Below are 24146 nucleotides of genomic sequence, written 5' to 3' on the forward strand. Positions count from 1 at the left end.
TGGGCTGTGATTTAGAAAAGTGGACATTGAAAGACTGGGGCGAGGGTGGCGTAAAATGAATTGGGGGATCAGATGGAAAATGTGTGTCACATGATTAATCCAGGTATTCTTTTGCAGTGCGAAACTCCATTGAAACTGTTAGTGAGCTGGTGTACACGCCGAAGAATGAAAGGGATTATGGTACTCTTGCATGCTGGGGGAGAAATTCAATTGGGAAGCAGACAGAACCATGCATTTTTCAAGTTGTTCCTGCAGGTAACTTTTTCCATCTTACCCACACCCTTCAGCGTCCAAATACTGTTTCTCTGTTGCCCGTAATTTCACCACAAAAGCTTTCTCGGTGGATGTGCGAGAAAAATTCATGGCAGGTGGAAGTTTCTCTTCGTGCCTCAACCATCGCCACACGCCAATGCAGTGGCGAGGAAGTGAGAGAAAGAAAGAGTGAAAAGAGGCACGAAGACATGAGGAATTTCCTCCAATTGTTGGAAAATTTTTAGAACAGATTCGTGAGTGAGAAAGAAAGAAAAAAAAGAAAAGAAATTCAATCCCATATCAATAATGATTCATTTGATTATATTTCACTTCTCTCCACTCTTCCACCGACCAACTCTGTCAGCGCGAAATGGGGAGAATGTCGATGGAAAAAGTTCAGTTGAATACACCTCACACGTGTAAATCATTGAAAATCACGTGTGTCGATTGGAATTTCTCTCTCTCACATCCACAATCATCTATTTCAAATCAAATTTTCCCAATTTTTCCCGCCCCCCACGAGCCCTATAGCACTCGTGAGGGTGAAAATTTACAGCACATTGCTAGCACTTTGGGTGAATTCTTCGAATTGCTTGACCTTCATAACTTTCTCTATTTTTTTTCCCCCATTTCTCTATAGGAATTTTTTTTACACCTCATATGATTTTTGAAGAAAAATTCCTTTCTTTAAGCAGCCCAAAGTGTTTCTCCCTCTCCATCCGCCATCGTCCTTGGCCCGGGATGAAGAGATTTCGGGAGAAATTCACCTAAAAGTGTCTGAGTGTTTCGACACTGAGGCAACCAAGTGTGAATTTTCCATGGAAATTTCTGTAATGTCGAACCCAGGGTGAAAAGCTCTAAATTTTATTTTTCATTCTTTTTCCACAATTCACCCACCCCTACACTTCACATAGATATTGATTGTGTAAATTCATACTGGATACTTTTTTCTACATTTCTTTTTTTGCTATTTCTATTCTTGCAAGGATACACAAAAGTCGAGAGGTTTCTAGATTCAATCACATCAAAATATCTGCTGGAAACTTAACATAATTCTTAAATACTATTTTTCTATCAGTTTTTTAAGGTCATAAAACTAAAAATTGAGTCTTTTTAATACAATTGCAACCTAAATTTGGGAAGAAAAAAGGAGAAATGCATGTTTAAAGCACTTCCACCGTTCTGAAAGCATCTGTTTAGCCGTATTATCTCCTCCTTGTTATGTTACATATTTATCCTTAAGCCTATCTACAATACTGGCAACTCTGGAGTGTCTATCCTCACTTCATCTTTTCAGCCAAACCATCGCCGCTGAGAAACTGTACGTTGCGCTCGTATCTGATGTCGTCGCAGCAGCAAATGATGAGCCCGGGCAATTCGACCACTCTGCACGGTGGCCAGAATCACCGAGAGAGCAATTACATCAACACGCAGTATGTTCGGGATCGGGCAGCGCCGGGTGGGGCCAGGAGGACGCATCAGTCTGATAGATTTAATCAAAAGAACCTCACGGCGCCGCGGAGGCGCGACCAGGAGGGCGGCAAGAGGGCCAAATTGAATTTGCCGAGCGGCAGCTCAAGGGCTGACGATAGGAGAATGTCGAAGAGGCAGTCGGGCGGGGGCGGCGCAGCAAATGCCACGGATGAGAAGGTCAGGAGCTCAGGCGTGACATCCACGGTGAGCAGCGAGCCGGGGGTGCAGTTTCTCAAGTCTGAGGCGCGGATCCCCGTGGAGCCCGGGGGTGAGCTGACGCCGTCCATGTCGGCATTCGAAACGGCTCCCACCGCTATGGAGCTGGAGTGTGTGGCTGGCTATGACGGTGGCTTACCGCAATTTTTCATCCTCGAGGCTTATGATTCCCGGACAAAAAAGCTCCGATTAAATGTTTCAAGTGCCTTTGTCGACATACCGCTGTTCAGGATAGACCTGGCAGGTACGCTGGCATTCTCACGCCCACCCAAACTCACACACACACACCCCTGACGCCCCGTGTTGTCGTCCATTTCAGATCTCACCCCATCGGATTCTGCATACATTGATTCAGCCCCCATGCTCCATCTTGTCGCATACAGTGTAAATCAGAAGGGACGCTCAGAAGCCACTGTGCTGGAAGACATTGCCATAAATGAGGCGGAAAAGAGAACAGGTAAACGACAATTTATCCACACACTTTGATATTTCCTCCATCTCTATGGCATTCTATTTCATCACCCACCACGCCGTTTGGCTACACGAGCCCCTATCTTGCCAACTAATCGACAGTTGGATTGTTGACTCATGTCATTGGTCAACAATAATCATTTTTCTGACATTTTCATTTAACACCCTCACCGGCCATCGATAAATGGTGAAAAAGTCCCAGATATTTCTACCCCATAAGACAAATCCAGTGACAAATTGCACTGGAGAATTAGAAATCATTGATTTCTGAGGTGAACTATAATTTCATGAGGGATGAAAATCAAGTTTTGAAGATGTAAATCAATATTTTCTTGTCATATTCCCGCTAGAGGGCAGTAAAGTTGGCGTGGGGGACGCTAATAATATTGCATTTTGGAATGATTTTCTATGTCTTCTCACGAATTCTCACTCTTTATGACGTCCTGGCGTGATCCTGTCGAGGAGAGAATGAAATTTTAGCGCGAAAATAAAGATTTTCGCTGGTTTCATCATCAGATCAGCTGATCAAACTTAAGTTTAGAATTAATATACATAAAGTAATTTTTTAAAATTCAAAATAACACGAATAATCACAAAGTTTTCGGTCTGAAATTGCAAGTGAATTTCCCCTTGGTGATTTATGATGTTGACTGAGAGATTCGGAAAGCTCAGGACACAACAATTTAAATGATAGTTGAATTGTGCTCTCAGCACGAGGGCCTCAATTTATTATCTCAAGTGCAATAGTTGACGCAAAAAGTGTCTCCGGCGACGGTAGACAATGTCAGTGGGAGTGACAACTCTGCATTAGCCAGTCACAGAGGAGACATTGAGGGACAACAATGGATGGTACATGGAGAGGAAGAAAAAACAGTTTTTCTAAATTGAATTATGTTAGTTAGAGGAAATGCTAGACATAAGCCCCATCATCTGAGAAGCGAATTCACAAATAACAAACTCCGCTTCTTCACCATTTCGAATGGCATGAAGCAAGACAGCGCCTTCTGGGGCTAGAGAGGGAAAAACGAATGTTATTACCACTTTTTGCCATCTCTTTTTTCTTCCCTCTTCCTCGCCCCCCGTCCGTTGGGGGATGTTTTTGACTCCCATCCTCCTCGCCGATAGTCAGGACAGATAGAGAGCACTTCTTAGCTTTTAACACAACGAAAAGCTCAAAATATCGTCACGAGAGTCATGCGTTTCGCCTTGTCACATCATTGTGTCCCCCCAGCCTTTGGTGTTTTTAAGAGTGGCAACCATCATCCCCCCTGACTCCATTGTTGTGCGATCCTCCTGGTCTGAAGTGTATTTATGGCAAGTGTGTGTGTGCCATCGCACTGATATCGTCGTCAGAAGCCACCCCAAAATTATCATTTTTCCTACTTTGCACACTGAAGCACGAAGAGAAAGTAGATGATTTGTGCAAATGTGATTGAGTTCTGCCACTGACAACGTAAAGCGCACCATCCCTTAACAGTGCGCCACCTTGAGAGACTGTCTTAGGGGAGAGTCGCACTAAAAACCACAAGTCAACTTTAATCCTGATGCTGCGATTTTCTTTTGTCACCCAGGAATTAATGTGTCTTAAATTTTTCTTGATTTTGAAACGTTGATAAGAGTATTAAATAGAAGTTTTCGCTTCAATTCCTCTCATAAATTCAAGATTGGCATTAAAAATCATAAGTTGGGAAATTTAGTGTTAATATCGCTGTGAAATTTACCTCAAAATGCTTTCCAATTGTTCATTCATGCGCTAATTTTACCCTGAAATAATTATTTTGTGAATTTTTCAGTTGATTTAATGATATTTTATTGTAATTTTTGACTCCAATATAGCAAAGTTAATAGAAAAAATGGAAATATTATTTCCCAAAGTCTTTTTTAAATAATATACAAACATTTTATTCACTTAAAATCTATGAGAATTTCAGGAAAATCCTGAATATATTATTAGAATAATAATAAAGAGGTATTTTGATTGTATTTTAAGACAATTTTCTACTATGAAAAATCGACTTTTCATATTTTTCAATCCACTCGTTGAAATTAAAGTTTATCTATTGGAAATTGAAGCAAGCAATTCTCAAGACACTGTCAAATAACTCCTTTTATTTTTATCGCAAATAAACTCTAAAATTCATCATCCCCTCGTTAGATCCATGGTGTTTTCCTCTGGGAAATCTTTTTTCTAAATATAATTACTGGATGATCATAAATTTCAATATTATCTCTGTCTTCCACTGAAGTGTCTGATATCCTTTTCCCCTCGGTTTAAGTGCTTCAAAATTAGGGGAATAAAAGAAGATAATGAAAAGCTCCTCGCAACGAGTGGTGAGGAGGCAAAACCGCTGAGGATTTTGCGTGTTGGCGAAGCCATAAAAGGGGCCCAACGCAGCATCCCTCTATTTCCGGTGATGCAAATTGAAGGCCGGCCTCCGTCGAGGGGGCGGTTGGGAAGTGGGCGCACAAAAGGAGCAGCAACAGCCCCGAGATACTTAATATTGTGTTTGATACAATGATGATGTGTATTGTTGGTTGTGTACTATGGACAAATGATGGGGTGAATGCTCCACTAATCTGCCCTCTTCGGCCGCCCTCCGGATGGCAGCGCTATATAGCGTAAAGTAAATATAAATCACATTTTATTACACTCAAACAAGAGAGCCTACCATCTAATGGACATATGGCAATATTTTATCGACTATTGTAGCATATTAACTTTCACTGGTTGGGTCACAAAACTTTTTCTTTCCTCGCCCTCATTCACATCTTTTGCTCAGTGCTCTTGAACTTCCCTTCTCCGGCCCCCACCCCCCCACACACCCCCACTTGATATGTGGAATAACATGAGAATATTCGTCGACTCCACATCCATTGAGCAATTAAGGAGAAACAAGAATTTATTGTGTTTTCCTCTTGTGCCAGAGACTCCAAGAGTGACTCTCGCTCTCTTGGCATCGCCAAAGGAAAGGAAAGGAATATTATTTTGGCTACACTTTCTGTCATTTATACTCCATGGCCGCACATGGAGAGATTTACAGTGGCACCCAGCAGATTTATTTGCACAAACTTTGCATAATTTCGTGCAGGAAAAATTTTCAGCGAATCGAACACCGCATGAGAAGAATTCCCCCCCCCATATATGATGAGAAATTGTGTCAATGGAATTTATTGCTATTTCTCGATGCCGCAAAAACTGCTGCAAAATGAGGAGATAAAATTCTGCTGAAAAAAAAAATTCCATGCGGTTTTGCAGCGTGATTGAAAATTTATGATATGATTTTTGAGCATGCTAAAAAAGGAGCGCTCTGAGCCTCTTTTACGTAAATAGCCATTTAATGGTTATGGGGTGGTGAGAAAGTAGTGAATTTATGGTTACAAAATGATAATGTAAAATTTATTGGATAGTGATTTAAGGATGTTTGTGGAGGCAAAATGCTCTCGCATACATATGTTAAGTATGTTGAATGCAAACTAGACCAAGTAAAGAGGAAAAGTGTGAAGTAATTTTTCCACAAACTGTACTTTGTGTTGAATAAAATCTCTCAATTTTGCAAACTTCAGTGGATTCAAGACACATTTTGCACGTTCAGTGGAAAGAAACAGAATCCAAGGGGGAGATAATATTTCCTTGATTTGTACACGACTTTCTAACACTTCCGGCACTTGAAATTTTTAGACTTTTACGACAAAAAATCGCAAATTATAATTAATATCTTAAGGTTCCATGCGACATTTCTGTAAGAATTAATTTAAAATCGCTTTTTTCAGCGTCTTTCCCAACCATAACCTCAAAAATATCACTAAGAGATCTTAAAAGGCTTCAATTGGGAGCTTTCTAGATGATAAAATCTATCTAAATCGCCGAAATCGTACAGAAAATAATCTAAATTAACATTTTTCAAGTCTCAATCAATATCTTTGAGGTTATGTTTAACTTCAACACAATTTTAAGTGTTTTTTGGCATCAAATACTTAATTTGGTCAGTGACTAGCAATCTTGTCGATTTTAGCATAAGAATTTACGTGCTAGAATTCGAAATAATCACTAAATCCGTCTGTGATTCGTTACATAACCTAGAAAATTATTGCTTCTTCGTTTAATTCTAAACAAATACAAAGAATCGGGATGATTAGTCAATAAAAGAAGCACACAGGATAGAAAAATTGTAAGTTTTTGAACACTTCCACTTCCTAAGTACTTCTGCTGAGCTGTACATCACTTCTACTGACTATATTATCTCCTTCTTGGGAAGAAACAGACTCGAGTGATTCTCAATGAGCTAAGAAAGCCGCATGTGAAATAAATTCACCCTACAAACAACCCTTCAATTAATACCCGTGAACACGAGCTTATTGTGAATTCCCTTTTAGGAATCCTCGCGAGAATCCCAAACATGTGGAATTATGTGAATTTCCCTGGGAATGTCAGTGGGTGAGTGGGTCAGGAGAAGGGGGAGTATGTGAGGTGAAATGGGGCTTACTGGGAAGTGAATCAGGAAATAATGTTGACAGAGTATAATTTTATTTGTACTCGATAATGAATGATTCCGTGTTCTTATATTTTTATTCCCTCATTCACTGTTTGTTCCCCACATTTTCTCAAACTGGGGCGGATTTGTTGCTGCTCCTGATGGGAAGGAAAAAAAAGAAGGGAACATGAGTGGGTGGATAAAGCAGGAAGATATTTATGTATTGTCCTGACGTGTAGCAGCAAAAAAAGACAGAGAGAGAGGCTAAGAGAGAAGAGGTTTTCAGAAGACTTCCTGGGGAATGTGATGACATGAAAGGTGAAAGCGGGAAATCCTACTTGAAACTCAAAACTTTTCCCACCTCTTGGCCATCATTTGTTTAAATAAACTGGGAAATTCTTCTAGCCAATTCCCATTTCACTTCTCCAGTACATCTATGCCATCTTCACCATGGAGATAATCTGCTTTCTTCCCACTCACTCTTCATGGGGGTTTTTCGTCATTTTCTCCCTTCATTGGAACGTTCCTCTCTCGGGGCTTTTTGCTGTCTCGAGAAAACCTCTCTCTTGTGCTGTAATAGTGGGGATGTTAAGTTGAAATCTTTCTATTTTCCAACACACAAAAGCACAAACCCAACAAAATAAATCATATCCATTTTATGCTCAAACAGAAGCACTTTATACTGATCTAGAGACCACATAAAGTGTATGATTTCGGTTGCTCCGCATCATCTCAACTCAAACTCATTCTCTTGACTATTCTCCAATAATAATGCCCTTCTTGGAAAACAGAAGCGTTTCACTTGCTTCATTTCTTGCGTAACACAATTTTCACTGCACAATCTTCCCTGAGAGACGAAGCCATATCTATAGGGAGAGATAGAGAAGGGTGAAAGACAGAAAAGTATGATAAGGAAAAATTGATAAAATGTTTGCTGCATTCTCCATCCCTTCCACCCCCTCCCCATTCCCATTTCCCGGCGCAAATTCTTCCTTCCTCTCCTTTTGTGCACACGAAATAAGGAGAGACGACGCCAAGACTGCCAAGGAAGCTCTTATGAGATACACGCTTAAAAATTATCGAGCAATTCCCCTCGAGATTTCCCATTCAGATAGGATCTTTCAATTGCACGGCTTTCGACGGGAGATAATCCTTTAATTTTTATTGCTTCCTGGCGTTGTTGCACAAGCACAACTTGTGAGACTTTTTCACACTCTCCAGAAATGCATCTTTTCCATCTTCTCCATTGCCAAAGCACGCGACTTTGTTTCAGAACAATTACAATTGTTGGAAATTGAAGGCGTTCTTTGCAAAACAAAGAATTTCGCTTAAAGATAAGATTCTCCTTCTCGCTTTCTTCAAATACGTTCGCTCATTTCCTTCCTTTTCGACTTTTCCGATTGTGGAAGTGTTTGTAAGTGGAGAAAGAAAAAAAGGGCGGCAAGCAAATTTCATGTCTTTACTTAAGCGCGCGGCCAGAAAAAAAAGTTAATTTGAAAAACAACCCATAAAACGCATAGCATTAAACCATTTTCAGTAATTTAATTAGCACAATAAGCTCTATCCAGAGCAATAATTGTCAGATTAAGTACTAAATTAATTGTCAAACAACAGCCAATGAGCCATTAAAAGTGTGAGAGGTCAGCGATTTGCATTTGCAGTCATTAAAATTTATTTATAAAAGTACCATCGCGATATTATCTCTCTAATTATATTTTTCTTTCTCTTCACTCTCAATGGCTTTGAAAAGCACAGCCAAAGGACACACTCTCGCCTATAATGTGTATAAGGAAATCTCAGGAGAACAAAACATTCTCTCTCTCCTAAGTGGTTGTAATTGAATTTTATTTTCTAATTTTCACGAGGGGAACATTCTTTGATATATAAAAAAGGAAGCCAGAGAGAGGAAAATGCGCGACAGAATGTTTATGCAGAAGGTGTTTTGTGGCGAGATTAAGTAAATTATGAGGATTAGCGTGGGGATGAGATTCTAGATAGACATTTGAGATGGTCTTTCGCGCCGCGCAGATGATTTACAGTGTATTCCTGCTCCAGGGATAAAAAGGAGCCCTTGACAAGTCTTCTGGCTGTCGCGGCTCTCGCTGGTGTATTATATGTGCATTTCATCACATCATCATGCTCTTTTTCGTCCATGAAATTCCTTCTAGTGGTTGTGAAATTGAAATTTCAAGAGAAATAGGATTTCTGCGGGAAAAGTCAAGGGGGAGATAATATGTCTTTAATCTGTACATCACTTTCTGTGCAGAATCTTTAGCAATTCAAATACTTCTGAACGTTTCAAAAGACATTTTTCATCGCTTTTCGACTTCTTCATGTCCCAGAATTTCTTCATAAACAATTTTCGTATTGTGAGGTTATGAATTCGACTAAATAATACTTTAATCCTGAAAATGAGTAAATTTGGCGAATATAAGAATGTTTCCACTGGATAATAAGGTTGAATTTGTCATTTTAGAGTGGAATTTGCGAGAAAACCTAAGCAAAGAAACATGTTTCCAGATTGAAATGACATTTTTGAGGTTATGGTTGTCTTTTAAACTGTTTCTTAACCAATATAGACTATTTTCCGAATAAAAATGCTCAATTCTTCTGGGAAAAGAAAAATTAGATTATTTTAAAGGGTTATTTATTCATCAGAATCTGTTTTAAATTATTCACATAACCTAGAAAAGGTACAAAATTGATTTTTCTAGTAAAATCATTTAGAAAATGGCTCCATTCGTTGAATCAGGAGCTTTTGCAATGCAAATATCCTAAATATTTTACCACTTTCAATTCCTAACACTTCTTTTAAAGCTGTACATCACTTCCAACCAATTTCTATCCCTTGGAAAGAGTCACGAGATGAGCTTTTCCCTCTTCTGAAAGAGCAAAAAGTTCAGTGGTTAGTCAAATTAAGAAAATCCAAGACGAAAAGTCACAATAAAGAGCATTTGTGAAGAATCTTCAATTCTGCGAACAAACTGGGCGTAATTTGGCAATTTATTTGCTGCAAAATATTATTCCAACATTATCAATCTGGCTCGTAATGTCATTAAAACCTATTTACGCTCATCCCTTCATAATCATGGCAATCCATTCCAGTTTAAAAGCGTGCATTACATGCGTACATCCTCCTCATCCTGTCCACCTCATTGCGGTCTGCATGTGCTCCAACTCCTGCACACAGACTGGCCAGATAATCCAGATGGAGTGCGCCAAAGCGCGCACTGATCCCACCGACACACTCGCCGAAATCACTCGCCCCGCCTCGCGTCTAATGAGCTCCCCATGCCATCCCTTTTGCAGATGGCTCCGGAGGATTGTCCGTGCTGCCCGTGGCCGCGCTGCTGACGGGCGCCCTGTTCACCATCGGCATCGCCGTGCTGCTCGTGGTCGTGCTGACGGTGCGGAAGCGCCGGGAGCCGTCGACGGTGTGCGACGGGAAGGAGAAGCACTTGGGTGAGTGTGTTTGGGCTATGCTGGGGAGTCTGTGCGGGATGGCAACTGAGGTGTGGACTCATTGCAGGCATGGATAACACTGTGACGACACCACTGGAGATGGGAGTTGGTCAACAGAGATTTGTTGTGGCTTACACGCTCAAGCAGGGTGTGGAGAAGCAACCGGATATCCTCAGTGCACAGAAAGGTGAAGAGCACTTCCGTGTCTTTTGATGTCCATACTTGCCAATTAACCCCTGAGGTGGCCAACATGGAAATTCCCAGTCGATTGCACATCCTTTACACATCTTCGCTGCTTCACCCATTCGATATGGTTGGAACAACAACCCATAGATTGTTTCACTTTTGGTTTTAAGCCTGAATTGTGCAGAATTTAACACTATATATGAAATCATGTGTATTATTTGAAGCTTTCCTCGCTTTTGAGAGCTTACAATATTTGTCTTTTTTTTCATTTCAAAATTATACACACATTTTCCCTTTCAATTAAAGCCGAAATACGCGGCGCTGAGAGTGAATCCTGGGTTCATTCAGTAAATGTGCTCCCTTTCAAAACGCCTGCCGCAAAGGAATTAACGCACGCAGGAAATTTGATGCCGTGGCTGAAGTGTGAGAATATCTGGTGGCGTGTGGCCAAATAAATCTTCCCTAATTGCTCTCACACTTCAGCCTATGACACGCTGAAGAATCGATGAGAGAAGGATTTTCCGGGAATGCCAAATTCGTCCTCAACACTCTCGTGACAGAAATGGGGTGAAAAGCCTTAAGCGTGGGCCTCGCGATTGTGCTTTTGTCAATCACAATTGAGAGCAACTCATTAATGTTTTAGAAAATTTTCGAGAGGCACTCCTAATTTTATCAAGTGTCATTCAAGTAGAAGCATATTAAAATTCAATTTCCTGTTTGACAAACACATTCTTCCGCGTGTTTTGACCCAGAAAAGGGGTTTTTCTTGCTCCCCGAGGGAATTATCATGGGCTTTTTATGGGGTGTGACACACAGACAGTCAGGTAAAACGATGTGAAAATGACTCACGTTTAATTGAACTCCCCAGGGACGTCTGATGGGGGCGTGAGAGACTCGAGCTTGCTCGGGTCACCGGCTGCAATTCGTCCCGAAGGTCTCTTCATGAAGCACAAGGAGAGCAATCATCTCAATTACGTAAGTGTAACCGCTTATGGCATTCCGACAAACTCGCAGAATTTCACAGCTTCGCCCCTCCTTCCCACTGCAGATATCACCCACGTACTCGTGCCAAGATTTCGAGCAGAAGCCGGCGAATCATCAGCCCGCCGGCCAGATGGAGAGCCTCGTGAGTTACGCCACATTGAGGCCATCGGCCTACGGAGCCAGCAGCTCCTCGGCGATGGACTACACCATCCAGCAGCCGCCACTCTACACAGCCATCAGCGACTCCGGCGGAGGCGTGCAGTACACGTCGAGTGCCCAGAACGGCCTCCTGCCCATCAACGGCTCACCGGGCGGCGCCGCCGAGGAGCCCACGCGGCCGGAATACCTCCACTTTGAGCGCTCCACGCTCGACTACCAGCGCATCTACACCGAGGCGGAGGATGCGGACAAGGTGGCCAACAGCAAAGCCCTCCACGGCGCCGGACAGGACTTCCGGCACGCCGACTTCACCGCCAATGCCACAGAATTGTCCACAAGCGTGGGAAATCACCTGGGCGCGAAGATGCCACGAGTCAACTCCTCCTCACTGCCCAAGAATCGCAACACGAGGAACCATATCATCACAGACACACTCCCTGGACCAGAAAGTTGCGTCTAAGGACTCAACTTACATCACACACACACATAACCAAAAACGCAGTCAGAATATCGTCACAGCGACCACATATTTCACACCCTCAGCGAGTCACAGAAAATGCGTCACTATTTTTTCTTCGACTCAAGACTGTGCGCCGCCATTAGTTGGAAGAAAGAAAAGAAACACTTTTTACCAAAGAGAAGCATAAAAGAGTGGAAGAGAGTGAATTTTATCAAATATGTAAACAAAATATAGGAACAAAAATAAATATTTATGATAATAAATTTAACCCATCGGATAGGCGCAATATGTGCAGAAAATATTGCAAATTGAGGGTGAAAGCGACAAGAAAAAAAAAACTTCCTGTTGATTTTAGCGCGAGATAAATTTTAGGCAGAAAAAAAAACTGAGAAAGAAAGAGAAATAAAGCGTGTAAATATTTTGTAAATACGATTAATATTTTGGGCCTATTCGAGAAGATTCATCAAGAGAGAGAGAGAGAAAAAGGATACTCAAGAACAAACATCGAAAGAAATTTTCATCCAAAAAAAAATGTGTGAAACTCGAAGAAACCTAATGAAAGAAAGAAAGTGGTGAAGAGTAGTATTAAGTACATGTTTATAAGTAAGCGAGTGAAGATTTGATATTAAAGAGAATTCATGAAATGATTAAAGGAAGACACAAAAAAGGAAAAGAACTTGCGAAGAATGTGCAAAAAGAATGGAATAAAACTCAATGAAGAAACAATAACGAAATAGAATTCTCATTTCTGAACTGATTATAAGGAGACATAAAAAAGAAAAAAAAAACTTGAACAGTTAATAGATGATAAAAGAAAAAGGATGAAGATTGTATTGTAAAAATCCTGCTTTCCAGCTCCATGTGATAGCAAACAATCTAAAAATGATGCGTAAATAGACGTGTTTTGTCATATTTCTTCGTCTTTCACTTCCGCTTTCTCGTCTTCCTTCTTTTTTCCTGTGACTGGAGAAAAGGTAAGTGCAATAAAACTCTCTTGTTTAAGTCAGAAATGAAATTTTAATAATAATCTCTGTAATATAAAAACCAGCTGTATAAGTCAAGTGTTCTTTTCTGCATTTTACATATTTTTTTTGTTTGTTTTCTTCATCTTAGATTTAAAGAGTTAATAGAGAATAGAAACTGAAGATGCTCAATGTTTGCTTCATATTTCTCCTTTCTTTCTTTCTTCATCTTTATCGCATTATTTGTTATCATTAACTATAAACAGAAGATATATAAGAATTAACTTATGACAGAGCAAAAATTTATATCCTAAATTTACATAATTGATAAATTTTCTCCTGTTTGCATGTGACAAAATTTATAAAAAATATCTCTTTTTTTTCTCACCATTTAAGTAATAGTTTTATGCTGTGAATTATAATAATTAAAAAAAAAAGATGATCGAGGACGTAAAATTAAATAGTAACGGCAGAGATTGAAGTGTGTTTGTGTGTTGTGATTACAGGAAAAAGATGTTTTTGTGTGTGTATATAAAATATTACAGCGCGACAATGTTTGCAATCTCACTCACTATATTTTCCAATCAACACAATAAGACGATGAGAAAGAACATATAGTGAGACTCAAAATAGTGAAGGAAAAAAAACATTACAAATTACTTGCACAGGAATTTTTTTCTCTCTCTCATTAAATAATAAATTTGATTTCCTTTTCCTAAAATTCACATTTTTTCATCATTTTTTTTTCTTTCATTTTGTAATTATCATAGCGAGGAAAGTAAAATATTGAAGATATAAATTCACATATCCGCCTATTCAGTGACATTATTATTAAATTTCTTACACTTCATCATCATTATCATCATGATCAGGACAAATCCACGCGTCGTCGAGAAGGGAAATCAAATATTGTGGACGAACAAACAAAAAGGGGAGAAAAGGAAGTGTATATGTAGGTAAATAAAATGGGAGTGAATTACTTAAAGTCCACCTGTGATAGGACAGTCGTCAGTGGTTGCGCCTCAACTTCCGGAAATCTCCTCAGATGATTGAGTAGAATTTGTAAAACCTCTTTATCTAAACTCTGCTCAATATCAGTGTGTGGCTGCTTGGCAGCACACGACGCGAGCGTCACCATGAATTGCCTCCAGATCTTGCCATTGATGTCCACCTCAGGCTCACCCTCGTACAGCTCATAAATCGCCTCCGCCGTCACCATCATCGCAATTATCGACAGCATGCCAAACTGCAAACAGAGGAAGAAATTGAGTTGCTCTCCATTGTGAAAAATTCAATCTAAACACACCCCTAGAGAGCCACCCACAATAATTCCGACACAAAAACCACCCCAAAACATACACGAACACAGAGTTGTTCAACCCATTGGCAAAGTGTAATCACACTGCAATTGTGCAATCTAATAAGAACGGATAAAAGCCATGATATACCGAATTATTCTAAGCACACACTCCCTCTCTCTCTCTGCCTCCCCATCCAACACGAGTGGAGGATTCACCACTGAAATCCCCTCATTTATAGTTAACCAAACTCCAGTGATGGTCCAAAATCAATAAATGCAAATTTGGCAGTTACAAGCGAAAGAGCAAGTATTTGCTTGTTGAAAGAGTCCCAGTTGAAGCATTGTTATTAAATATTGCGCATTGTTAATTAGTGGTAGTGGTTGCAAAAGTGCTCTGCATGATGACAAAATTGCCATTTTCAAGTGGACGCCACTCCACAGGCACAGCCGGACAGGTGCACTTTGTCACACCATTACTATGTAAATTGCAGTGTAAGTGAAATATAAAGCCAACGATGCTTCTACACTACAACTTTTCAAGTCTCTTTGCTCTTGCACAATTTCATTTCATCAACAAAAAAAAATCCTCCACTTTAAGTGGTATTGTAATGACAAAAAAGAATTATGCAATAAAGAAAAATTTCTACATCACATTAATATTGATAGAAAGAAAGTGTTTCGACGAGTGAATTCAAATAATATGAAAACTCACAGTCAAAATTGTTCATATTTCAATCAAAATTTCAATAAATATTCACGAAATGAACCAAAAGTTTTCATAAAATAATCAGAATTCAGCAATATCAACACTTTAAAACACAATTTCAAAGAATTTAGATTAAAGAATCGTTGCAACATTACAGATTTCAAATATCAGTTCGTAAAAGCTATGAATTTCATAGTTTCTATTGGCAGCCACCTGGCGGCGCTAGTTTCAGCTGTCAGAAAGTCATTTAATTGCAATTTAAAGGATTCTGCTGTCCAGAATGTCCGGGAAGATGTCTTTGTTATGATATTTCCGCACCAAACCCATTAGTTCCCTTTGAAAGAGTCAAAAGATGTCCGGAAGCACATAACCTCAATCTGGTGTATTGAAATGTGCATAAATGGCCCGAAAAATTCAATAAATATGTGTTTATCAACTTTTCACGTGAATTTTCTGGCTCTTCTTGTCTTCTGGCGAGGAAATAGTCTTGCAGAAGATAAATTCCCCACTTTCGTAAGTAATATGAATTCATATTTTGACAACTTATTTAAAATATTACAAAACTTAAGTTGCAACGACGCCAAAATTCTACAAATTGCGAATTGATCATTAAAGCTTAATTCCCTGCAAAAACAGATGATTTAGACTCTTTTCACACTCTTCAATTCACCCATCAAATCAAAGATTCTCTCTCTCTTCGCTTAACATTGATAATTTGAACTCACCTTATTTCCAAAGATGTAATTAATCTTTTTGTTCGCCGCCACAATTGCTTTTGGAACTGTGATAAAATCACTAAATTTCGCCACAATCAGATGATTCTTGAACTCCGGAAAGAGCGCCACGAGACTCCCATCGGATTCATCTCTGTCCTTCTTCGCAATTATTGGCAACACGGTGAAGATTGCGTGCCACACTTGCCACTTGTGCTCCTCATCCACAAGATGTGGCAACGAGCGCCTGATCAGCGTTCTGCCCTTTCGCACATTCATCATGCCCATCACCTTGTCCATGCTCAATCCCGCCACCAGCTGTGGCAGGAGATCGTCCAGCTTGTCCGGCTCTGGGTACTTCTCCTCAATGGCATCGAGCACCGCCTGGCGACTCTTCTCATCCACATCCACCGCAGCAGCAGCTTCGCTCTCCAGCTGCTCCAGCGCCTGCTTCCGCTCGCGCTCCTTCTTCCCCTTCACCACCAGCGCCGTGGCCATGGCGATGGGATTCTTCAGGTCCTCCACCTTCAGCATGATCTTGTACAGTGACTCAATGTGCAGCAACATCTGCCGCGACTTCTTCTGCGTCGACAACTCAATGTTGCTGCTCAGCTGATGTCCCGTCTCCGGTCCCATGATATCCATGTCAATGATCTTCCTCGGCGCCGTCACACTGCCACACTGAAGCTTCCCCAGGCTGTTCTCAAACTGCAGCGGCGTGTACGTCCTGGGCGTCATCTCCTTCTCACCCTTGCTGTTGTCCTGATTCTTCTTGTCACGATCATGATTCCGCTGATTCGTCCCATTCTTCCCCATCGACAGCAACACCAGCTGTGCATGCCCCTTGGGCTGCGTGAGCGGATGATTGAGCTGATTATCCCTGTGCGCTTTGCTCTCGCGCTCACGCTTCATCCGTCTCTCCTTGAACACCGTATAGTAGTAGTCATCGATGTAGGGCGTCTCCGTGTTCAGCTGCAGCAATTGAATCCCTATCAGCCACTGCTTGTTTCGTTGACTCATTAAATTTGCATATTCATCGTATTCCTCCAAATTCTGCAATTGATAGATAAAATAAACATTCAGAATTGAGCGCGCCAATATAATTCAACAGCAAACCCCATCGAGAAACTCTTATTCCAATTTATAACTTCAGTCCTTATCCTTAACGAGAAAGCGTGTGTCTTTCAATATTCTCAGTTACCAATCAAAGGGGGAGATAATACGGCGAAACTTTTTAAACCACTTCCAGAACTTTGACAGTGCTTAAAACATGCGTTTTTCTTATTTTGCAAGTGCAAATGCAATTTTTTTCAATTGTTTTAAGTATCATAACCTCAAATTTAGGAATCTTGGTCTTAAAAAAACACAAATTTGTACTCATTTAACTTTGAAAACTTACAGAGAAACAGTATTTTAGAAATATTTGAAGTTTCCAGTGAATATTTTGATGAGATTCAATTTGTAATTGCTCTTTTTGATGCAATTTGGAACATAACCTAAAAATTACCTTCACTTACACTAGGCAACAAAAATGACACTTTTTTCTGCCCTTTTTTTGAAGTGTGGATTTTCTGATTCCTTGAGTCATCAGCTTTTCAACGGTACCTTCCTTTTTTCCCTAGACCCTCAAGTTTTCCTTTTAGAGCCTATTTTCCATTTTCCACTATTTTCACCCACTTTGCCGCACTTATGTGCTCATATCTCGCTCAATTTTCCACGGATTTTCCTCAAATTAGGCTCAAACGATAGCTATTGAAATTACCTACTACTTTGTAAAACATTGTGAGTGTTTTAGATCACTCCTTGTTGGTCAAAAATGATCTTTTGTGAACCACTAGGTAAAAAATTCGCCGGTTTTTTTACCACTTTTTTCTAAATATCTCCGAAACGAAGAAACTTTTATGTTGGATTATTTTTCCTATGTGTAGAGCACTTCAGGGGATGCATTTCCCCCATACATGCAATTATTGAAAAGAAACCTATTCGGAACGTTTTAGAACGCTATTTTAGAGTAGAAAATCTATCAAATAGCTCTTAAAACAGACAATTTTGTATCCTGAAGCAATATTTTTTGAGGTTATGTTCAATTTTAGTGTATTTAACACAGTTTAAAAATTGATAGATTGTAATGTTCATTAGATTTCAATATAATTGTGCCAGAAAATGTAAATTATACCATTTTGGACGCAAGAATGAATGATTTTGAAGGTTATTTAGTGTCAAAGATTGTCTCAAATTTTTTAGAAAACCATTTTTTACTTAAAATATTGCATTAATTTCTTTTGAAAGACACTTTAAAACGCATCAGATTGATGATATTGGAAGACTTCCACTTCAAAATACTTCCATTGACCTTCTATACCATCTTCTGACCTCAATATCTCCCCCTTGATTGAAATTCACCCTTTCATCGGGCCTTCAATCACTTGTGCAAACGATAGAGTCTATCAAAATCCAATCCCCGGAGACAGAGAGAGAGCGCGATTTCACTCACCAAATTTCCATCTCTATGATGCTGCTGTTGCTGCTTGAAGCGATGCTGCTGCTGCTGCTGTTGGTGGTTCTGATTGTTATTCTTGCCGCCATTCATTTGGTTTTGGTGATAAGAATTGTTTCCCGCGTCGAAGTTGTTGATGCGATTGAAGTACAACATGGGATGATTCTGCTGTATTTCCTGCACTAATCTCTTGTTGTATTGATTCACACTGACGGGATTGTTCTGCATTGGCGGCGCGGGCGGCGGTGGCGTGGGAAACGGTGGTCCATTCATGAGTGGATTCATTCTGCCCGGCTGCTGCATCGGTCGAACGCCACCAAAGTTCGAGTGCATCTGCGTGAGAAAGAGTCATTCTGTGAATTCTCTTCCCAACCACTTTTGCTCACAGCAAATGTGAGCACAAAATCATGCCAAATCACTGTTTGTGTGTGTTGATGTTTATAAAACATTCACTCCTTCAGTGCACTCACGAGGAGAGCCGCCAGAAATAAGCTGCAGAGTGTTTTTTATTCATAAAACAACAACTCAGAGAAACACCAGAGCTGCAATTTTATCATAAAGACGTTATTTTGCAAGGAAAAAAAGACCTCTTGAGAGCAAAAGAATACAGTTTAAAAGAAGAGGTAAATCTATTGTTGATCTTCAATCAAAAGCCCTGCAAATAATGCCACTTGATAAGCCATATCATAACAATAAACGTGTACTTTAGCTCTTGTGCACTGTTATCATCGCAGTTATTATTGGCGATATTGGTCATTATCTCTGCGATTATGAATCTCTCTGGGGCACAATTTCATTCACATTGGAGGAAAATCTCTTAAATCACATCTTCCTTTGTGTTTCTCGCGGCAATTGCCGCCCAATCAGCACGACGTTATCACACAGTGACGACAAAACAGTCTCCTTTTGGGCATTGATACTCACGGCGAGGTTGTTGTAGGCCATCTGGGGCATGTTGGCGGGCGGCATGGGGCGCGGCATCGGCGGGGCGCCCATGGAAGTCATCAGGTGCATGAGGGGAAAGTCCGCGGGCGGCCGGAAGGGCGGCTGCTTGGCCATGGGCATGTTGAACAGCGGCATCTGCGGGGACGGAAGGATGCCCGGCGGCGGCATGATGGGCCGACAGTTGAGGGGCGGCGGCTGGCTCGGCGGCTCCGTGGCGTAGTGCAGCGGCGCCCCGAGGGCCTCAGTGGGTGGGCCGCCGCGCGGCGGGGGCGGCGGCGGCACCTGGCGGATGTTGCGCTCGATGTCCTCGACGGTGAACATCTTCGGGAGGGGCGATGGCGAGGCGTTGCCGGGTGGCTTAGGCGCTTTCGATGTGTCCTTGGACAAGGCATTGAACTCATTGCGACGCATCGGATCCATCGGCGACGACCACACGCTCGAGTCCAGCGCCAAGGGCAGATCTGACTCGTCCAGAAACTCGCCCAGACAGGTGTTGAGGTTGATTTGCGAAATGTCTGGCATGCGCATCTTCTGGAGCCCCCCGAGCGGCGGATAGTCGTCGAAGGGGGCGCCGTATTTGCTCCTGGAGGAGCCCTCGGCCCGCGCGGGAGTCTTCTGGAATGCATCGTCGCCTCGCTTCAGCTCGTCCTCCAGCTTCACCAGGTTCTCGTGCATTCCCTCCCAGTCGCCATTGATTGCCGCCCCGAAGGTCTCATCGTTTAAGGCATCGTACTCCAGCTCATCGTCATCCAGGCCGCCAATATCGTCGTCCGGCTGCGGAGAGAGAAAGAACACCCAAACTCTCAGTCACCACAGCACACCCGCAAAAAAGCCCCATTTCCCACCGCCCACGCCACCCAAACCACCCTCAGACGGTCCCCAGTCGCCCACAAGGCCTCCTCCGGGCGTTTATATAACAGCCAGTGGGTTAAATAAACGCAGAAAACGTGGAAATTCCAGAGAGCTGTGACCTTTCCGCTGTCACACTCCCCGAGCAGATGCACTTTTCCACCCATTTCACTGTCCCCAGGCGCCCCAATGCGCCCCCACCGCACGCCCAGCGCCCCACTCACCGGCAGTGTGGTGTCGAATCCGAAAAATGAGTCTGCCATCAGTAGAAAAACTTAATTTCTATTGTAATTTCACTAAATGTCATAATAAATTACTTTTTGACTTTTATCGCCATCTTTCTCGAGAGGGAAATTTCACGCGCGTGTGTGTGTGTGTGTGTGTGTGTGTGTGTGCCAAAAATCCCAATTGGGAAATTTCTCACCGTGCGCGCGAATCGCGAAATTCCCGATTCACACGAAGCCGCCGCCAATCGGAAGGAATCGGCTGCGGCCGAAAGTGTGGGGAAAACAACAATAAAAATTCATAACCTCACTGAGAGCGATTGCGGATGCTGATTAGGTTTTCCAGCTTATCGCCGCAATTCGCGATAATCCACCGGCGAGAGCGAGTGTAATCATTCCACACCCAAGTGCTTAATATCTACATTGTGCCTTAATAGTGAAATTACGTGCTTAAAAATGACTTCAGCGGAGAAGGAAACTTATCTTGGATTTGACCTCAGCACACAAAAAGTAAAGCATATTTTCCTCCTGACCTTTTTCAACCTCTTCGCGCGTCTGATAAGATGTTTTGCTATTTTCGCTAAATTCTCCTCTTCTCTCTCACCTGCATGCAAAGGTGGTGGCGAAATCTTGGGCGTTGGACGGCAAATGCGAGTAAAAAGACATTGATTCGTGTGGGAGTGTCGAGTTTGCGGGTTTCGCACGCATTTTTATGTCTTATTTGGATCTTACTTGATTGCTTTGCCTTTTTCTTTGCGAACGGAGAACATGCAAAATTGGAACACGAACTCCTTGGAGAGTTAATAATTTGCAGATAAGTGGCAATTGAAGGGAAATAAAGTCATTAACAAGAAAACCTCGATGTTAAAGACAAAGCAAGACTTCATTCGCAGAGTGCTCGATCTTTTATAATTCTCTTCTCAATTTAGAACTGTTCTTTTTCATGGAAAACTAAACAGAGTTCAAATTGCATTCATAAATGTATTGTGAAACCGTTGAAATTGTGTCTAGATTGAAAATCAGACTCTCAATCTAGTGAAAGTTCAATGAATTTAATAAGAAATTCCAAGAGAATTCCATTAAGCGGATTAAACAGACTCATTAGCAAAGCTCTGAAGTATTTTCTACGCATATTCAAGACTCGGCAGGAATTAATGAGTTGCGTGTTCAATGAATTTTTGGTTTACACTCTTTCACTTGTGATCCACTAAAACGTCTTCACCTGTGAGACGATCTCTTCGCACGTGCAAAGACACTTTGCATTTGTGTGATTTTGAGCGGCTTTATCTCTGTTATCTCGCACTAGATCGTCTCGATCGCATGCTTCTCTGTCCTCGTTAACCTTCCCGCGTGTTGACGCAGTCGATCGGCTGTTTATAACTATTGATTCTTCGCTCAATTCCTTCCCTCTTCACACACACTTTGCGTTGCAGCTCAAGGCGGTGCAGTTATCTAACAGTCTGGAAGTGCTGGCTCAGGCCGAGGTCAAGTTCGACAGCGATTTGCAGGGCTTCCGGACATTTGGGGGCGTCAATGCGGGCAGCAAGAAGCAGGAGTGAGTGTCCTGAAGAGGGGCTCTTCCGATTTGATTCGTTTCATAGTCTTTCAAGGAAGGTTTGCTCCAGATTTGAAGATCTTAGAAAGCCGGAAAATATGCTCAAAATAAAAGACTTGAGAATTCTGTGCGTAAGTTAGAGAAATTGTGAAAAATGAGAGAGAAAAAATATATTTAAAAGGTCAAAAATTCTCTTCGGCAGAAGATTTATGTCTGAAGAGTATTAAAAGGATATTTTGAACCAGTTTGGAAATCATTTATAGAGGCTAAATCTGTGTAGAATACTAAAATTAGGAGAATATTAAACAATTAAAGGACATTTTGTATGGTTTTTCGACTCGATTCTCGTATTTTTACACTTTTTATCGTAAAACCTTGCGTAAAACCGTAAATTTCCGATTATAGATTAAGTATTTGAGCAATGCAGTCTATTTTAATTTAATTGTTGAGATAACAAGATAAAATATTGTTAATTTTTCAAGAAAATCTGCAAAATCGCCTCTTAGAAACGAATCAAATGGGAATTACACGAAGCAATCCCTAGTTTTGGGACCATTTGCTGACTGACTGGGCTTTTCAGGTTCTTCGTGCAGCCGGTGATGTGGGTGAAGGCGCTGGACATGGTGCTGGATCGTCTGGTGGTGCAGGGAGCGGATCTCAGCACTGTGGTGGCTCTCAGTGGAGCTGCTCAGCAGCACGGATCCATTTACTGGTCGCGCCATGGCGTCCAGATCCTCGGGAATCTCGATCCGGACAAATTCCTGCACATGCAGATCGACGATTCCGCCTTCACGCTCACGCGCACGCCCATCTGGATGGACGGCACGACGTCGAAGCAGTGCCACGAGATGGAAGAGGCCATTGGGGGGCGCGAGCAGATGGTGCAGCTGACGGGCTCGAAGTGCTACGAGCGATTCACGGGCCCGCAAATCCGGAAGATCTATCAGCAGAGGCCGGATGTGTTTGAGCACACGGAGAGAATTTCGCTGGTCAGCAGCTTCCTGGCGTCCATCTTCTTGGGCGCTGTGGCGCCCATTGACTTGTCCGATGGCTCTGGCATGAATCTGCTGGACATTGAGAAGAAGACGTGGTCGTCGGAGTGTCTGAACTCGTGTGCTCCGGATTTGGACATGAGATTGGGCGATCTTGTGTCCAGCATTGCGGTTTTGGGTGAGATTTCCTCGTTCTTCGTGCAGCGATTCAACTTCTCGGCCAATTGCAAGGTTGTGGCTTTCACGGGTGACAATCCTTCGGCCTTGACGGGGATGATTCTGGACAGGGATTGGCTGGTATTGTCCCTGGGCACGAGTGATACGGTCATGATGACACTGCAAGAGCCGCCAAAGTTCGAAGAAGGACACGTTTTCATCCATCCCACGGACACAAGGAGCTACATGGGAATGCTTTGGTGAGTGCAAAGAGATCCTCGACAGTGTGGTTGTGGATTAACCTTGTGTGTTCTTCAGTTTCAGGAATGGTTCACTCGTGAGGGATAAATTTAAGCACGCCGAAGGCAATAATAGCTGGGATTACTTCAGTGAATTGCTGGAATCGATGCCGCGTGGGAATTTCGGGAACATGGCGCTGCATTTTGTCAATCAGGAGATCATTCCCAATGTCAAGGGCACTCTGCGCTGGAATAAGGATTCGTCCTCGAGTAATCCCGAGGCTGCCAAGGGTATTGCCAAATTCTCGTCGCCACAAACGGAAATCCGGGCACTTATTGAGGGTCAGATGTTGCACAGAAGAGCCATTGCCAGCGACATGGGCTTCCTGTTTGGCGAGAACACGCGGATTCTGGCCACTGGCGGAGCGTCAGCCAACAAAGCCATCCTCCAAGTGATGGCAGATGTGTTCAATGCGCCAGTTTATGTCCAGGCGGCCACCGAAGCGGCTCTCCTGGGAGCGGCTTATCGTGCCAAATATGCCATGTACCTGGCCAGCGAGGAGACCAAGAGACTCGATCCGGACGACATTGAGAGCTACTCTGAGTACTTCAATCGTCTCCTGCCGCATCACGCTCAGTGTGTTTGTGAGCCGAGTCGCGACAGTTACGAGATTTACACGAAAATGCAGACTCGATGGCGCGAAATGATCACTGTTCTGATGACACAACAGCAGGATTAGGATTCCATTCCGGCTTCGATGTTCGCACACTAAAAAAAAAAACAGCTTTAAAATGCTTTCGCATTTAATGGCAAAAACCACGGGATATTTTTTGTGTAAATGAAGAGAGAGATATTCTTGTTTTATACTCAAG

General features: G+C 42.0%; 3 protein-coding genes across 3 annotated transcripts in view; 2 read left to right on the plus strand and 1 right to left on the minus strand.

Moving 5' to 3' along the window:
• The window catches only part of LOC132257796 (uncharacterized), a 129429-nt gene extending 116382 nt beyond the window's left edge, over positions 1 to 13047 (plus strand). The window contains exons 12-18 of the mRNA XM_059754827.1: positions 118 to 255; positions 1550 to 2185; positions 2261 to 2398; positions 10194 to 10346; positions 10414 to 10533; positions 11401 to 11507; positions 11581 to 13047. Coding sequence (XP_059610810.1) covers positions 118 to 255; positions 1550 to 2185; positions 2261 to 2398; positions 10194 to 10346; positions 10414 to 10533; positions 11401 to 11507; positions 11581 to 12135 — 1847 coding nt within the window. The 3' untranslated portion in view covers positions 12136 to 13047. The remainder of the gene's footprint in view (positions 1 to 117; positions 256 to 1549; positions 2186 to 2260; positions 2399 to 10193; positions 10347 to 10413; positions 10534 to 11400; positions 11508 to 11580) is intronic.
• A 261-nt stretch (positions 13048 to 13308) lies between these two features.
• On the minus strand, positions 13309 to 20476 carry LOC132258154 (protein PAT1 homolog 1). The gene is made up of 5 exons (XM_059755291.1): positions 20332 to 20476; positions 19238 to 20032; positions 18311 to 18646; positions 15829 to 16869; positions 13309 to 14343 (listed from the first exon to the last, which is right to left on the minus strand). Exons 1-5 carry the CDS (start codon positions 20368 to 20370, stop codon positions 14074 to 14076), a joined length of 2481 nt encoding a protein of 826 aa, XP_059611274.1. The 5' UTR covers positions 20371 to 20476; the 3' UTR covers positions 13309 to 14073.
• Positions 20477 to 20612: 136 nt separating this feature from the next.
• LOC132258087 (xylulose kinase) lies at positions 20613 to 24141 on the plus strand. Its single transcript, XM_059755193.1, has 4 exons — positions 20613 to 20841; positions 21765 to 21886; positions 22467 to 23294; positions 23353 to 24141. Exons 1-4 carry the CDS (start codon positions 20788 to 20790, stop codon positions 24011 to 24013), a joined length of 1665 nt encoding a protein of 554 aa, XP_059611176.1. The 5' UTR covers positions 20613 to 20787; the 3' UTR covers positions 24014 to 24141.
• Positions 24142 to 24146: the final 5 nt, after the last annotated feature.

Source organism: Phlebotomus argentipes, unplaced genomic scaffold (genome assembly GCF_947086385.1).
Source record: "Phlebotomus argentipes unplaced genomic scaffold, Phlebotomus argentipes genome assembly scaffold_4, whole genome shotgun sequence".
NCBI lineage: Eukaryota > Metazoa > Arthropoda > Insecta > Diptera > Psychodidae > Phlebotomus > Phlebotomus argentipes.

Coding starts and splice junctions, on each gene's coding strand:
- LOC132258154 (XM_059755291.1), bottom strand. CDS start 20,370: ATGGCAGACTCATTTTTCGGATTCGACACCACACTGCCG. Junction 20,033..20,331: donor GATTCGACACCACACTGCCG/GTGAGTGGGGCG, acceptor CTCTCTCCGCAG/CCGGACGACGATATTGGCGG. Junction 18,647..19,237: donor TGGCCTACAACAACCTCGCC/GTGAGTATCAAT, acceptor TTTCTCACGCAG/ATGCACTCGAACTTTGGTGG.
- LOC132258087 (XM_059755193.1), top strand. CDS start 20,788: ATGACTTCAGCGGAGAAGGAAACTTATCTTGGATTTGACCTCAGCACA. Junction 21,887..22,466: donor GCGGGCAGCAAGAAGCAGGA/GTGAGTGTCCTG, acceptor TGGGCTTTTCAG/GTTCTTCGTGCAGCCGGTGA. Junction 23,295..23,352: donor AGCTACATGGGAATGCTTTG/GTGAGTGCAAAG, acceptor TGTGTTCTTCAG/TTTCAGGAATGGTTCACTCG.